Source organism: Sciurus vulgaris (assembly GCF_902686455.1).
Source record: "Sciurus vulgaris genome assembly, chromosome: 4".
Taxonomy (NCBI): Eukaryota; Metazoa; Chordata; class Mammalia; order Rodentia; family Sciuridae; genus Sciurus; species Sciurus vulgaris.
Genome location: NC_136464.1, coordinates 147,371,691 through 147,388,973, shown reverse-complemented (window position 1 = coordinate 147,388,973; position 17,283 = coordinate 147,371,691). Strand labels below are relative to the sequence as shown.

The following is a 17,283-nucleotide window of genomic DNA, read 5'->3' as shown; positions in this document are numbered from 1 at the left end:
GAAACTTTTAAATTCTTGTTGTTCTTATTAAAATTCAGCACATGAAAGGGATTAGGTAAGGCTTGCTTTCTTTCAACATGAAGGTGAAATAAATATTTAATTTGGGTGTGAGTTGACAGTCAAAAGTTCCATGTTCTGCACATTCCTGTCTGTAATAGGGTAGGTCTGTTTCTCTTCAACTTTGAAAGAATGCAGTGTGTGACCCAGTGACTTGCACTATGCCTCAAGGCCATTTTCCTGAGAGCAGAACAGTACAGAGATGACACTGTTAAATGTCATTTCTATGCTTCCAGGGGTCTGAGGCATCTCTGTTTAAAAGTGGTTAGGAAGGTTAACATCCTCGAAAATCTGTTACATTAATTTGTGAGATGAGGTTTTAAATCATTCCAAATATTTGTTTAAAATGTGTGTGTGTGTGTGTGTGTGTGTGTGTGTGTATGAGACTATATATATCTATAATTCCAACACTTTTGAGAATGAGGTGGGAGGATCATTTGAACTGTCAATTTGAGGCCAGTGTGGGCAACCATACCAAGATGCTGTCTCCAAAAAAGAAAAGATTATTATTGAAGACATTAGTTACAGGTTGTGGTACACGCCTGTAATCCCCATGATTCAGTACCCTGAGGCAGCAGGATCACCAAGTTCATGGCCAACCTCAGCAACTTAGGAGACCCTGTTTCCAAAAGTAAAATGGGCTGGGGATGTAGCTCAGGGGTAACGTACCACTGGGTTCAATCCCCAGCACCCCATACACACACCAAAAGAAAATCATAAACTTTATTATATCATAATACTATATGCGTTAGGTGCCATTTGTTTTATCAGTTAAATTATTTCTATGATAAATCTAACAAAATATGAATTTAATACACTAGATTTAATACTAGGTGTTTTATTGTTGTTGCTTTTAACCTGAAGCAAACTGGTATTTCACATCTTAAAATAGAAATGGAAATATTTTGTAAATGAAAAAAATTTTTGTAACTTTTACCTTTATTTCAAATAAGTGAAATTATCAAGCCTTAGGGGAAAGACTGGTTTTAAATGTAATAAGTTGTTGAATTTATTAGCCCTAATAATTTTGTTTCACTTGGTTATTTTCTTTCTAGGATTTACTAACCAGACATAAAGTGTTGGTAGCAGACTTCTTAGAGCAGAATTATGACACTGTAAGTAGAAATCATTTTTAAGACTTCACCTCCTCCTTCTCTTTCTCCCTCCTAGATCTTGGAGCATCACCCTTATTTATCATTTGCAAGTGACATCAACCATACTCAACATACCCCTGGTCAATTTTATGGAAAACTGAGTTTTCTGGGAAGTCAGGAATGTTTCATTGTTTACATTCTTCCTTTTGTACTCTAGAGCTCCAAGAAATGATCACTACCTTGCCTGCTTTGATCTTACATGAAGAAAACACAGGAACTGGGGGTGTAGCTCAGCAGTAGACCAATTGCTTACCATGCTTGAGGTCCTTGGTTCCATCCCCAAAACACACACATACATACACACACACACACACACACACACACACACACACACACACACAGATTCATGTTATTTTTAAGAGGCAGTGGTTAACTCTAAATGGAAAAGCATCCACCCTTTACTTGGTTGATAATTTACTAGGAGAAATGACAGAAATAGTATTTCTATCTTCCAAGTCCGTTCTCTCACTATGGATCCTGCTCATACCTTTGGGATCTCCCTGACATGTCACTCTTCTGGGAAGCTTTCCATAATCTCCTCCCTCCTCCCCAAACACACATATACTCTCCTCTCCTCATTTTTCCCTTCGTATCATTGTGGTGTGCCCGGATCTTTCTGGCTGGCCCTTGAGCTCCCTAAAAGGCAGGAACCTTATCTGTAGAATTGAGTCCTCAGTCTCCCCTGACTTTAAGACCCAGTCTCCCTCTTTACTGACTGTTTCTCTGGGCAAGTTCCTGCCACCTGCTGCAAAATGAAGATAGCAATACCCCAACCTCATAGGGCTGTTGTTGGAATTTGACAAGGTTTAAAGTTTTAGCCCAGGACGTGGTGAGCTCTCCATGTTAACTTTTATTATTATTGGTTAACCACTAATGCCTTATCCAGTGCCACGAGTTTGGTGGTATTCTGTGGATGCTGAATGAACAGATCAGTGCAAAAGCAGTCATTCCTTTGGTACATACATTAATGGTGGAAACAGCATGATTAAGTCGAACAGAGCACAGATCTGGAAGCAAAGCTTTACAATTTTTGCTCAGGTGTTGGTTCAGCACTGTCCTGTTGAAACACAGTGCCTGCAGCCACTGTGTAACTTAATGTTTTCTAGTTAGCCACACCAAAATGTAGTAAGATGAAAGGGGTAAAATTGATTTTATAAATTCATTTAATCCAGAAAATGAAAAACATTATTTAAACATACAGTCAATATTAAAAAAAATGATAGAACTATTCTACTTTCTTTCATACTCGATCTTCAAAATCTGGTGTATATTTTATATTTAAAGCACAATGCAGTTTGGACTAACCACACTTAATGAGCACATCAGGACACAGGAGGACCTCAAGACCCGTGTCCATAGTTTCTGGCAAGAGTGGAAATGCTCTAGAGAGGCCAGTTGGGGTTAGCATGGCCACCAAGCTGCAAGGATCACCTCACGCCTCGCCCATTCACACTATGAATTTGACAGTTCCGTCCTTTTCTGAGCCAAGTGAAGCCCAAAGTGTATTTAATCTTTTCCCAAATTGTTTGTGGACCTGTGGCTACCAAGTTACATAGATAGATTTCTTTAAAATGAGTTAACTTGCAACTTTTAACAGATGTTTAATCAAAATTATTTATTGGGAGGACTTGGAATTATTCCATTCTTTGACTCAATTTCTAATCTGCAGAACTAAGATAAAATAGAAAGGTGTGTCTACTATGTCACTTGGCTTCCCCCTCCCTCAGTGTCTTCCTGCGCAGGGAAGGGCGATGAAATGGTAAGACCACCCACCCTGTGGACATTGTGACCGCCCTGGCTAAGTACACAGAGGTACAAAGCACTGTAGCCTCCTGAATACAGAGAGCCTAACGCAGAGAACACACCGCTGCTGGTACATTCTAATATTTATTTTCTTTTCATTAGATTTTTGAAGACTACGAGAAATTGCTTCAGTCTGAGAATTACGTGACTAAGAGACAATCTTTAAAGGTAATATCAAATTTCTTTAAGTTAATCCCTATAATTGATGTTTATTAGCAAATGATATCTATTAGTGGACAAGTGAATGCCAAAAAATTCTCTGCTGAGTCCCTTCCCTGAACAGTCTAGTGAGCCAGCCAGTGTTTGCTGTAGGTCATTTCAAATACCTCCACCTCTGAATATGATGTGCTCATGTTACATTTACAACAGAGGTTCTGAAATGTGAAACGTGGTCATTCCCTAAGAATTAAAAGACTAATATTTTTAAAAATCAGCCAGCTCAGTGGTAGAGCACTCTCCTCGCTTGCACAAGGCCCTGACTTAGATCCCTACACTTCAAAAATAAACAAAAAACAACTCCAACCAACTCTTATGAGAGAAGATTGCATGATCAAATGCATCAAACTTTGCTGTCCTAAAAATCTGCAAGGATTACACTGGAACAACCCAGAAAGAATTTTTAAAATCATGTTTTTGGCTAGAAAAGAAAACGAAGTCCACCCCCAACAAATTTTCGTGGGATGAACTCTAGGGGAAGCAGGTGTGAGGAGGCCAGAGGATGTTCAGTCAGCCAACCAGTATTTGCCTGTGTATGTTCTAACATTATGGTGGCCGCTGAGGACAGCACTGTGGGCCTCACATTCTGCTGGGAAAGAGGAGACAGTAGACAGATGCATACCTGATTTTCATGTGACTTTAAGTATTAAGAAAAATTAAACAGGGTCAGGAGGCTTGTTAGAGTAGAATTTGGAATATTTCTGCTAAGAAAGGAAAACCAACCTAAGCTCACTTGAACAGACCCACAATCCCACCCTAGGGGATACTTTCGAGAGATGAAAAGAAAATGAATGCTGAGGGAATTGGTGTGTGTACATGCTGCGTAGCTGCAATGTCAGCAAGGCCTCTCCAGTATGCTGACTTTTGAGCTAAGTCCTACATTTGTGAAAAATTAAAATGGCTGAATCAGATATGGTGGCTATATGCCTATAATCCAGGGGCTCAGGAGGCTGAGGCAGGAGGATCACAAATTCAAGGCCAGCCTCAGCAAATTAGCAAGGCTGTAAGCAACACAGTGATTCCCTATCTCAAAATAAAAAATTACAAAAAAGGACTGAGATGTGACTCAGTGGTTGACTGCTGCTGGGTTCCATCCCTGGTACCAAAAACAAAACCAAAAACTTTCCCTGTGTCCTTTCCTGTTGTGCCCTTGCTGCCCCGACTCTCCTCGTTATCGGGCAGGTTGGTCTCCACTCCCTCCTCCCAGTCAGTCAGCGCTCTTTACTGAGTCTTCCCTTGGTGAAGGGACCCATGCAAGGTGGTCCACCTAGAGAAGAGAACACCCAGCTGACCTCCGGGTAGAGGCAGTGAGCTCAGCACCAGGCTCCGCCTCACACAGAGAGCAGAGGAATAGAGGGATGCGTCCTACCGCCACAGCTGCATGTCTAAGGAATAGAAATCTTTGTTTTGTACTTTTTGTACTGGGGGTTGAACCCAGGGTGCTTAACCACCAAGCCACATCCCCAGCTCCTTTTTAGATGTTATTTTGAGGCAGGGTCTCACTAAGTTGCTGAGGGCCTTGCTGAGTTGCTGAGGCTGACTGAACTCGCAATCCTCCTGCCTCAGCCTCCCAGGCCACTGGGATCACAGGCGTGCACCACTGCACCTGGCTTAGAAATCCTTTATTTGCGAAGGGCCCACAAAGACAGTCAGAATGAGGGGACCTGGTCCTTGTTGCAAGGGATAGTGGTACTGGAGTGGGGTGGAGGTGACAGCGCTCTAAAGAGCAGCACACAGGAAATGCTCATCCGTTTTCCAAATCCCTCCTCCCTTTAGTGGAAGTCTGTCAGGTGCTAGACCAACATGGAGAGGAAGAAGGCTGACAGTCTTGTACTATTATCAGGATTTACAAGATCTTGAACAGAACTTCTGCTGCGATCCTGCCTCTGGCACCTTAGGAAGAGTCAGAAAGCTGACAGCGCCTTTTTTCCCTGATCACCTCCCTTCTGGGCCGTCTTCCTGCCTTTCCTTTCCCACTCTCTTGTCATCCCTCCCACTCCTGACCGTGGCCCCATTGCCCTCCCGACCCCATTGCCCTCCATGTCTCCTCCGGCTGTCTGCAGCCCCATCTTGTTCTCTTCCGCCCTTTCTGTCTGTGAAGTGGCCGAGCCTCACTCTTAGAAAGCATGGACTCTTTTTTTCCTGGTGCTGAGGATCAAACCCAGAGCCTCATGCTTGCCAGACAAGCTCCACCTAGCCCAGAACTGTAGACATTTTTGAAACAAATCAAATGAAATTCGGCCAGTAGATATTCCCAGTCATTATCCCCAGAGTTCAGTCTGTGGAAGGACTGATTTATTCTGAATAAATATTTGGGACTGGGGTATGAATGAGACAGGTTCCTACCAACATGCATTTGCAGTTAAAAACAGAAACCTGTCAATCCAGTGCATTTGTGACTGGTACAACCCAAACACTTGAGGGCTCTCAAGGGAGAGAGAGAGTTCTCCTTCCTCACTGCTGTGCGCTTCCTGCCACCTGCTCCTGCCATGCAGCCCCCTTCCCTTTTCTGGTGCTTCTCCTGCTGGGACCAGGAGCAGACCTCTGGTACCTGGTACTGAAGTTTCTTGAAACTCTTCTCTCTCCAATCCTGTTGGGTTTGTACTTCCTGACAAGTGCCTTGGTCTCCTCCTGAGGCATCTTTCCTGTTCATTAATCCTCCCAGACCCAACTCCTTGGCTGCTCTTCCTGGCTAAAATCCATTATGGTTAGCTGTCACACGTTTGATTTACAACATGGTGAAACTAAACTGGGACAGAAGGAAAAAAAAAAACAAAAACAAAACCCTGACAACAGGTAGATGTAGCTCTGTAAGAATGCACAAACTGTTAGCGTGGTTACTTCGCGAAGGCTGGCTTTTTTTGAACACTAGGGTATAGGCAGAGATGTTGCTGAAATGGTCTTGTTTCTCCCTGTTCAAGGGAACAGAAAGCTAGATGACTGTGGAAGGGCTTCCCACACCAACATGAGCTCATCAAATGCTGTTTGTGCTTTTCTCTGATAGAAAAATGTCATTCCGAGAGCTGTCCTGGTGCAATCTTGGTTTTTCCGTTTGGGAATCAGCTCTGCGGTAGCTGCAGATTCTGTCCTGACATAACCGTATTTGCATATATGGGTTCTGTAAGATTTTGTACGTAGGTATTTCATAGTTTTGGGAGACAAGAGGTTAGATTATAACAGATTTTGTGAGTAACAAACTGGTTTAAGCACGAGGCTATTTTCTGATTCCAAAGTGGTTGCCACCTTCTGCCTTTGGTTAATCGTACTCTAAATTTTCCTAGACTTGTCTTAGGGTGCTTAGAGTCTGGGTGTCAATAAAAAGTAATTAACAGAGAAATTCCTTTCCCTCACGTGACAGAGCTTAGGAATTTATTCCTTATCTTCCTTAGAGGGCTGACATTTAATTACTAGCAAGAAAGATTATAATTCAGAAGAAGCTTGATGGAATTTTTGGCTCTGGTCAATTTCATTAAAAGATTAAGTTAAAATAAAACTCTTACACTTGCAAGGTTTTACGACTGTATAGTGTGTAAGTATGAAAAGTAAATAAAATGTGAGTTTTTTTTCCATTTACTTAGTACAGTATTGCTTTATAATGCTTTGTGTTATAATGGAATGCTGCATTTTGTCATTGTTGGTATTAATATCGTATGCACCATATACAGTATTTTAACACTGTAAGCCGGTTCCCAAATAGCACAACACGAGAGACAAAGTTAGTACAAGGTGCAACAAATAAGGAGCACAGAGGGAGGAGATGGAGGAGACTCAGCCTAAATGAAGCCTCAGAGCTAGTTCTGGAGAGTGGGTGTGGCTTGGACAGGGAGACTGAAGTAACGGCATTTCTCAAAAATTTGAGCAGGGGATGCAGGGCGTGGTGGTTCATACCTGTAATCCCAAGGACTGGCGAGGCTGAGGCAGGAGGATCACAAGTTTGAGGTCAGCCTGGGCAACTTAGCCAGACCATCTCAAAATGAATAATAATAATAATAATAAAAAGAGCCAGAACTGGACATGGTGGTGCACGCCTGTAATCCCAGCAGCTCAGGAGGCTGAAGCTGGAGGATTGAAAGTTCAAAGCCAGCCTCAGCATTTTAGCAAAGTGCTAATAAGCAACTCAGGGAGACCCTAACTCTGAATAAAATACAAAATAGGGCTGAGGATGTAACTCAGTGGTTGAGTGCCTCTGAGTTCAATCCCCTGCACTCAAAAAACAAAACAAAAACTCAGTTGGATTTGATCTCCAGTACCACCAAAAAAAAAAAAAAACAAAAAAAACAAAAAAAAAAAACTTGTTTTTGGGGGTGTCTTTTTTTTTTTTGGAGCAAGGGGAGAGAAGCCACAGAACAGAAGAATGAGAAAAGATGAGCAAGGGAATTGAGAAAAAGAAGCAAGAGAAATGACTCCTGAGCCTCCCAGGGCTGTGGATGCCATTCTTGGGAACTGAACGTGTTTGTTTGTATACAGCTGATTTTCTGAAAGATTCCTTTGATCTAATGTGATTGAATTGGTGAAGACTGAGGGGAAGAGCACCTGCACGCTCTTGGAAAAGTCCAGATGAGAAGAGGTAGTGAGGGTTTGGTTGAGGAAACTGCCAGGGAAAATGGAATGGAGGGTGCTCAAAAGACATTCTTTAAAAACAGAGTATGGGCAGATCTCACATGGGCATTGATTTGATGGAGCAAGGGAAAAGAAAGGAACTGGGGAGGATGTTAGCTCTCTGTCCTAGGGGACTGGTTGGTCCCCCTGTCATTAACAAGGAAAGGAGAGGGAATTGGTATTAGTGCTGTTAACTGTGTGAGAGACCAGCAAGATGTCCAAGCGGGGCTGAGCAAGGGACAGCTAAAAGTGTAGATCCGGGAGATATCTTCCTCTGTGTTATAGTTATACCCATGGGTACAGTTGAGACTGTTGGCAGATAAAAGGTAAGAGAGCCCAGTGGGTACCCTGGAAACTTCCTACATCCGTCGTGCAGACGGAGGGGGAGCAACTGGAAGAGTCCACAAGGGAACAAAGTGCAAGAGCTAAGAAACCAGAAGAATGCAGGAACCTTGAAATCAGGAGCACAGAAAGTTTCCACAAGTGTTCACTGAGCTTTAGATGCTGCAGGGAGACTAAGAAGAATGAAGATTACTGTTTATGGTTGCTATGCCAAATGTATGAGAGTAATACGCTCAACTAATATCCACCAGTGACCAGCCTTTTTTCAGATTTAACAAACATTGTTTTCGTGCACAAAGTATAACTTTCAGTGTGTAGTTCTTATTTGTTAAATAGACAAAAGATACATGATTAGCAAGGTGGTTGTGTACAGGCAGACACGCACACACACACCTGCATGTACAGGTCTGGAATTCTGTTATGATAGACAACTAACCCCCAGTTTAATATATTCTCCTTCGATCCAGGACTTCTGTGCCTGTCTGTAAATTGTCATCCTGAAGCTTCCAGAAAAAAGTTCAATAAATAGATAATTGAAAGAGAAGCATATCTTACATATAAAATATACTGAAACTTTAGGAATTGCTGTCACTACAGTGAAAACAAAAGTTTCTGAGACAGAGCAACACTGCATTCAGCAATTTCCTAGAGGGTTTTCTTTTTTCCCTTTGGGCATTTTAATTTTGTTTCAGAGTAATATTGCCTCTCAGAAACTATTAATTTACCCCCATAAAATGTTTGGCTTTACTTTTTTATAAAAACTTGCTGCACTTTAAAAGCTTGATATGAACTTAGGGTCCACGATTGATTGATTTAAATATTTTTTAGTTGTAGGTGCACACAGTATCTTTATTTATTTATTTATTTTGTTTTGTGGTGCTGCGGATTAAACCCAATACCTTGCATGTGTGAGGCAAGCACTCTACCACTGAACTACAGCCCCAGTCCCCGTGATTTATTTTTCTAGTTTTATTTCAGGTTTTATAATGGAAGTCAAGGGGAGGGTAACAGTCACTTAACATAAAACTATCCTTCTGCCAAAGTACTAGAGTACATTTATTCAGGAAAGGAGGGATAATTGTAGAGTTTTGGTTTTTTCTGCCCTACCGAAATGCCTAGGAGCAATAGAGCATTGGGAAACAAGCTAATTAAAGTAAATGATGAAAATACATTTATTTCTGGCTGTCTCTTGGTAAGCTGCAGCAAAGACTGGCTGGAAAATGAATTAAGCACCGATGATAGCAAAACCGTGTTACAGGCTGAAAATAGTAACAACTACTGTTTCATGCCTGTTTTGCTGTTTGGTTTGATTTGAGTTTTTGCTTTTTTGTTTTTCTTTCTTGGTTGGTAGGGGTTTTTTTTTTTTTTTTTTTTTTTTTTTGGATGGGATCTCACTGGTTTGCCATGGCTATTCTCAAACTCCTGGGCTGGTGTGCTCCTGCGGCTCCAGCCCCAGCCTACCCTGGAGGACTAGACCGCAGGTCTGCACCGCTCCCCATGTAATTAACAACTTTCCAGCTTTTTTCATGATACCATTCTTGTTCACACTGATGTTTCAGGGATACCAGTCGGATTATAGAATGAAATTATAAGAACATTATGATGAAGAACCAATGCCTGGGAAAAGGGTTAATTTTCCTATACTTTGTGATTTTTTTATTTTTATTTTTTGGTACTGGGGATTGAACTGAGGGGTGCTTAACCACAGAGCCACATCCCAGCCCTATTTTGTATTTTATTTAGAGACAGGGTCTCACTGAGTTGCTTAGCACCTCAATGTTGCAGAGGCTGGCTTTGAACTTGCAATCCTGTCTCAGCCTCCCAAACTGCTGGGATTATAGGTCTGCAGTCACTGTACCCAGTAACTTTGTAACTTTCTGAACCCTGTAGGAATGTAGCTACATCACTCAATTGTTAGTCCAGTTAACTGCTATCTAAACTATAACCTTGTAGGCTTTGTTCTTAGAACTATAGCTCTTAGGGAGATAAACGCAAGTCATCTTGAGTTACTGCTGCCTGTGGTAAAGACCACTTCACCATGACACTCGCAGGTGTTATACTGTTTTTCTTCTGCACCTATGAACTACTTATCATAAATTCCCTGTGCATGATCTCTGGTCACATAGGCCAAGAATTCAAACCCATCAATGTTGTTATGGTTAAGAAATGATGTCGTTTCCTATAAAAGCCCCATGTACGAGCCAGGGTAGAGGGCTTGCCTAGCATGTGTGAGGCACTGGGTTCGATTCTCAGCACAGCATATAAATAAATGAATAAAAAAATACAAATAACCCAATCAACAAATGGGCTAAGGAAATGAACAGACATTTCACAGAAAAAGATGTACAAGCAATCAACAGATATATGAAAAAATGTTCAACATCTCTAGTAATAAGAGAAATGCAAATCAAAACTACCCTAAGATTCCATCTCACCCCAATTAGAATGGCGATTATCAAGAATACAAGCAACAATAGGTGTTGGTGAGGATGTGGGGAGAAAGGTACACTCATACATTGCTGGTGGGGTTGCAAATTAGTGCAGCCACTCTGGAAAGCAGTGTGGAGATTCCTTAAAAAACTTGGAATGGAACCACCATTTGACCCAGCTATTGCACTCCTTGGCCTATACCCAAAGGACTTAAAATCAGCATACTACAGAGATACAGCCACATCAATGTTCATAGCTGCTCAGTTCACCATAGCCAGATTGTGGAACCAACCTAGATGTCCTTCACTTGATGAATGGATAAAGAAACTGTGGTATAGGTGTGTGTGTATATATATATATATATATATATATACACACACACACCCACACACACACACACACAAACACAATGGAATGTTACTCAGCTATAAAGAATAATAAAATTATGGCATTTGCAGGCAAATGGATGGAATTGGAGAATATCATGCTAAGTGAGATAAGCCAATCTCAAAAAACCAAAGGACAAATGATCTCACTGATAAGCGGATGATGCCACTTAATGGGGGGTGGGAGGGGGTCAAGAATGGAAGAAGGAGGGGCTGTATAGAGGGAAAAGAGGGGTGGGAGGGGTGGGGGGGAGGAAAAAATAACAGAATGAATCAAACACCATTACCCTATGTAAATGTATGATTATATAAATGGAATGCCGTTATTCCATGTACAAACAGAAACAACATGTTTACAATAAAAATAAAATAAAATAAAAGGTCTGTCAACATCTAAAATTTTTAAAAGTCCCATGTAACCTCAGGGCCCAGAACTTCAGACTGGCGTAAATAAACCTGAGTTTTCCAACTCAGTCTCTTGCTGCGCGTGATTTCCATGACACTTATACTTTGTTTTTCAGTGAGAACGTAAGGTATATTTGAATAAATTGACCGTGAAATGGATAATACCTTTGGCTTTGTGTTTTCTCATAGCTGCTAGGTGAACTGATCCTGGACCGCCACAACTTTGCTATTATGACCAAGTACATCAGCAAGCCAGAGAACCTAAAGCTGATGATGAACCTCCTTCGAGATAAAAGTCCCAACATTCAGTTTGAAGCCTTTCATGTCTTTAAGGTAAAGTGCCAGCTACAGAAATAATGCCATGGGGATGTGTTTTTTTTTTTTTTGTTTTTTTTTTCCAGCTTCAAACGACAAGCTCCCTGCTTTTTACTTTCCTTTATTCTTGCAAGAAGATGAAATAGGCAGTCTTTGTTTTGCACGATTTAGATGAGATTTTATAACTACTTTAATGAACATCTATTTGATTCTAAAAGGCTTGTTAACTAATCCACACCTCCAAATATTTTCTTTTTAAAAAATATTGATTGATTGCATTCTCTCACTAGGCTAATGGTATAAATCATTACTTGAGTGCTACAATTAGGCAAATTTGCCTCAGATAATTGTAATATAAACATGCATTATAAATTCAGAGAAGTTTCATGACCACGTCAAACTTCAGGGGGCCTGCCACCCAATGCCCAAAATAAAATTAGACAATCATTTTCAAATTAAAATCTGCTGGAAAATAGATGAGCTTCATCCCTCCTGGTGAAGGTCTCTCTGGTACTCACCTTACTTTGAGCAGTAAAAAAATAAAGTAGTCAGTCTTTCAACTATCAGATATTTATTGCCCGAAAGGCCGATAGAGTAATTCAGAGCCTAACTTAGTTTATAAATTCCTTTTGGAGTCCTAGCAGGACTTTTCCTACAACTCAACAAACTGATTCTAAAATCTTTAGAATAGGATCATGGTGATTTTGAAGATTGAGGTAAGGGGAATCTGTTCTTCTAGATATTAAGATCTGAAATGTGACTTTTATTGGTTGGAAGAAGCAAATATTAAAAAGAAGTAATTTACTTAATAATTAGTAATTAATAGTTAAGTAATTAAAGTTTGAAAACATGTAAAGCAAGACTACATAAGCTTACTGCATACACACACATGCAGTAAAAACGTATGCGGAATGACACCAAAATCAGGCCAGCAGCCATCTCAGGTGAGGGGTCGGGGAGAGAATGAGTGATATTGTGGAGAAGCATTCAACATCTTTCAATATTTTTATTAAAGGGCAAGCATGGCCCCCAGCACAGTGGCCACAAGCCTGTAATTCCAGTGGCCCGGGTAGCTGAGGCAGGAGGATCTCAAGTTCAATGCCAGCCTCAGCAAAAGTGAGGTGCTAAGCAGCTCAGTGAGACCCTGTCTCTAAATAAAATACAAAATAGGGCTGGGGATGTGGTTCAGTGGTCAGGTGCCCCTGAATTCAGTCCCAGGTACCCAATGTTTGATTTGCGTAGAGCTGATGGTAGAAACATGAGGTCTGATAGGTTATCCCCGTACTCTCCTTTGTGTTAGAATTATTAAAAGTAAAGAAATGGGGTGAAATGAAAACAGAGTGCTGTAGGACTGGGAAATGCCACGCATTAAGAAGTGATAGACTTATATATTCTGGAAATTAGCACTCTATCTGAAGTATGAGTGGCAAAGATATTCTCCCACTCTGTAGGCTCTCTCTTCACATTACTGATAGTTTCCTTTGCTGAGAGAAAGCTTTTTAGTTTGAATCTATCCCAGTTGTTGATTCTTGCTTTTATTTCTTGTGCTATGGGAGTCCTGTTAAGGAAGTCTGATCCTAAGCCAACAAGTTGAAGATTTGGACCTACTTTTTCTTCTATAAGATGCAGGGTCTCTGGTCTGATTCCGAGGTCTTTGATCCATTTTGAGTTGAGTTTTGTGCAGGGTGAGAGATAGGGATTTAGTTTCATTCTGTTGCATATGGTTTTCCAGTTTTCCTAGCACCATTTGTTGAAGAGGCTATCTTTTCTTCATGGCATATTTTTGGCACCTTTGTCTAATATGAGAAAATTGTATTTATTTGGGTTTGTGTCCGTGTCCTCTATTCTGTACCATTGATCTACTGTCTATTTTGGTACCAATACCATGCCATTTTTGTTACTATTGCTTTGTAATAGAGTTGAAGATCTGGTATTGCGATACCCCCTGCTTCACTCTTTCTACTGAGGATTGCTTTAGCTATTCTGGGTTTCTTATTCTTCCAGATGAATTTCATAATTGCCTGCTCTATTTCTGTAAGGTACATCATTGGGATATTAATTGGAATTGCATTGAATCTGTCTAGCACTTTAGTATGGCCATTTTCCAATATTAATTCTGCCTATCCAAGAACATGAGAGATCTTTCCATCTTCTAAGGTTTTCTTTAATTTCTTTCTTTAGTGTTCTGTAGTTCTCATTGTAGAGGTCTTTCAACTCTTTTATGAGATTGATTCCCAAGTATTTTATTTTTTTCGATGCTATTGTGAATGGGGTAGTTTTCCTAACTTCTCTTTCTGAAGATTCATCACTTATGTATAAAAATGCATTTGGATTTATGAGCATTGATCTTGTAACCTGCTACTTTACTGAATTCACTCAAAAAACTCTACACCAAGAATACAAATAATCCAATCAACAAATGGGCTAAGGAAATGAACGGACACTTCACAGAAAAAGATGTACAAGCAATCAACAGATATATGAAAAAATGTTCAACATCTCTAGTAATAAGAGAAATGCAAATCAAAACTACCCTAAGATTCCATCTCACCCCAATTAGAATGGCGATTATCAAGAATACAAGCAACAATAGGTGCTGGCGAGGATGTGGGGAGAAAGGTACACTCATACATTGCTGGTGGGGTTGCAAATTAGTGCAGCCACTCTGGAAAGCAGTGTGGAGATTCCTTAGAAAACCTGGAATGGAACCACCATTTGACCCAGCTATCCCACTCCTTGGCCTATACCCAAAGGACTTAAAATCAGCATACTACAGAGATACAGCCACATCAATGTTCATAGCTGCTCAGTTCACAATAGCCAGATTGTGGAACCAACCTAGATGCCCTTCAATTGAGGAATGGATACAGAAACTGTGGTATAGGTGTATATATATATATATATATATATATATATATATATATATATATATATATACATACACACACACACACACACACACACACACACACTGGAATGTTACTCAGCTATAAAGAATAATAAAATTATGGCATTTGCAGGCAAATGGATGAAATTGGAGAATATCATGCTGAGATAAGCCAATCTCAAAAAACTAAAGGACGAATGAATGATCTCGCTGATAAGCTGATGAGGATATATAATGGGGGGTGGGAGGGGTTAGCGTTAGGGTTAGGGTTAGGTTTAGGTTTAGGGTTAGGGTTAAAGGAGGGTGGCAATAATGGAGAAAGGAAGGACTATATAGAGGGAAAAGAGGGGTGGGAGGGGTGGGGGGAGGACAAAAATAACAGAATGAATCAAACAACATTACCTTATGTAAATTTATGATTACACAAATGGTATGCCTTGACTCCATGTACAAACAGAGAAACAACATGTATCCCATTTGTTTACAATAAAAAAAAAAAAGTAAGTGATAGACTTTCTCAGGAATCTTTGGCTCTAGGGTTGTAGAAGGCTGTGTGTAGTCACACCATTCAGCTTCCACAGAACTGGACTCGGCGGAGATGAGAACAAGCTTCATCATGCAAGTTTAAAAAATGCAGTGTTATAGAAGGATTCAGTGGGTGGCAAAATAGAAATAACCTGCTTCTGTCCTCAGATCAGAATTTGGACCATCTAATCAGTGGACAGAATAGGTACATTTAAAAATAGTTGACCACTTGTTTACTTGTACGTGTGTAAACTGGGCCTACCCATTACCCCAGCTATGTTCCTTCCACTGAAGTATGAACTTGATTGTTTACCTCCCAAAAATAATATTTTGCTGTTTAGAAAAAAAATAACAGCCAAGTCCTAGAATTTTTTCACAGTTCTTCATTAATAGTTTTCCCCTCAAAGCACCCTCTGAATAGGTGCAGAAAACGTGGGACACCGTACTGCAAATGCCTTTGCCATATTATTAGTTTTTATTAGCTTGCTGATAAGATCAGCGTCTCCTCTGAGATGACATTTCATGTTTCCTAGTATTGACCAGCAGAAGGTATGGTACAAAAGCTCTGGATGGAAGTCAAGAGAATTGGGTCTTTGTTCTGGCTCACTTGCTAGCAATGACTTTGCATATATTCATCTGGATCTGTTCCCTCCCTTGCAAAACCAAGGCCAAGGTCTAGTGTTTAGTTCCACGATGCTAGGTCATAAGACCTGTGTCTCTGTGGTCCTGGTTCTGCCAGAAATGAGCTTAGAAACAGCTATCAGCTGGCCTTCCTCTCTTCCTTCCCTGTTCAAGTTGATAATAAAGTGCCGTCGTGCTGCTTCCCACCAAACCACGTAAGGAGGTGGTCTGTGGCGGTGGGCTCACACCTAGAGCTGCTGGAATTCAGGCACAGCCAGTGCCAAAAATGACCTTGAGTGTGCTCCCGTCACTCATCCAGCAGTTGGTCACAAGAGCCATTTCCATGAAAACAAGAAACTCTGCTCCAGCTTCTTAAAAATACCAAAGCCAGGGCTGGGGTGGTGGCTCAGGGGTGGAGCGCTTGCCTAGCACACATGAGGCATGGGGGTCGGGTCAGTCCTCAGCACCACAAAAAATAAATAAATAAAAACACAAACGCCAACCTGACAATTCAGCTAAAAAAAAAAAAAAAAAAAAAAAATAGTAGCACAAGAATGATCCTAGATGACAATGTTTCCATGTGATCTTATTGCAAAGAATGTAGAATATAGATTAATTTGGTGAAGGACTCACCGTGAATTACTCATTTCCTTAGGGACTGACTTTCTAGCAGACCAACTACTCTGGCAATGATAGACCAGATCTAAGTGTACTTGGGGGGAAAGTAGTTGAAACTCAGGGAATTTAAGGTCATTAAAAAGCACTTGTGGGCTGGGGAGATAGCTCAGTCAGTAGAGTGCTTGCCTTGTAAGCATGAGGCCCTGGGTTTGATCCCCAGCACCGCCAAAAAAAAAAAAAAAAAAAAAAGTGTTCCTATCAGCAAAGGAGGTGAGGCAGGAGGATCACTTGAGCTCAGGAATTTGGGGCCAGCCTGAGCAGCTTAGCGAGACTCTGTCTTAAAAAAGAAGCTTTTGCATCAACTGCCAACTTAATGTTTCATCAATGACTTTTAAATAGTATAGAATAGTCAATTTATCAGTTCCTCATTTAATCTTATTTTATTTTGCCCCTTTTGCTTATTTAACAAACAAGCAGAGGAGAAAAGTGAAAACTTGTAATTAAGACTTCACTTTGCCTTTCTATTTTTAAATATACATTCTTTAAAAAATTCATAAAATAGGAATTAAAGGCATAGTTCAGTGGAAGTGTGCTTCCCTAGCATTGCCTATATTTAATAATTGTGAATACTTTTTTTTTATTAATTTTTTTTATTTTTACAGACTGCATTTTGATTCATTATACACAAATGTGGTGCAACTTTTCATTTCTATGGTTGTGCACAATGTAGATTCACACCATTCATGTAATCATACATATACATACATTCTTTTCTTTCTTTCTTTCTTTTTGTTTTTTGGTACTAGAGTTGAGCCCAGGGCCTTACATGCTAAGCAAGTGCTCCACCACTGAGCTACACCCACAGCCCTAGAAAAAAAAATTGAAGTTGCTTTTCTATATAATTTTGAAATAAATATATAGCTTC

At 40.4% G+C, this 17,283-nt stretch overlaps 1 protein-coding gene across 3 annotated transcripts in view; it reads left to right on the top strand.

Annotated features, from left to right (window-relative positions):
• CAB39L (calcium binding protein 39 like) overlaps window positions 1–17,283 on the top strand; it is a 117,925-nt gene that overhangs the window by 89,623 nt on the left and 11,019 nt on the right. For all 3 annotated transcript variants that reach the window (XM_079137678.1, XM_079137679.1, XM_079137677.1), the window contains 3 exons: window positions 1,113–1,172; window positions 3,117–3,182; window positions 11,582–11,725. In XM_079137678.1, the coding sequence (XP_078993804.1) occupies window positions 1,113–1,172; window positions 3,117–3,182; window positions 11,582–11,725 (270 nt within the window). The remainder of the gene's footprint in view (window positions 1–1,112; window positions 1,173–3,116; window positions 3,183–11,581; window positions 11,726–17,283) is intronic.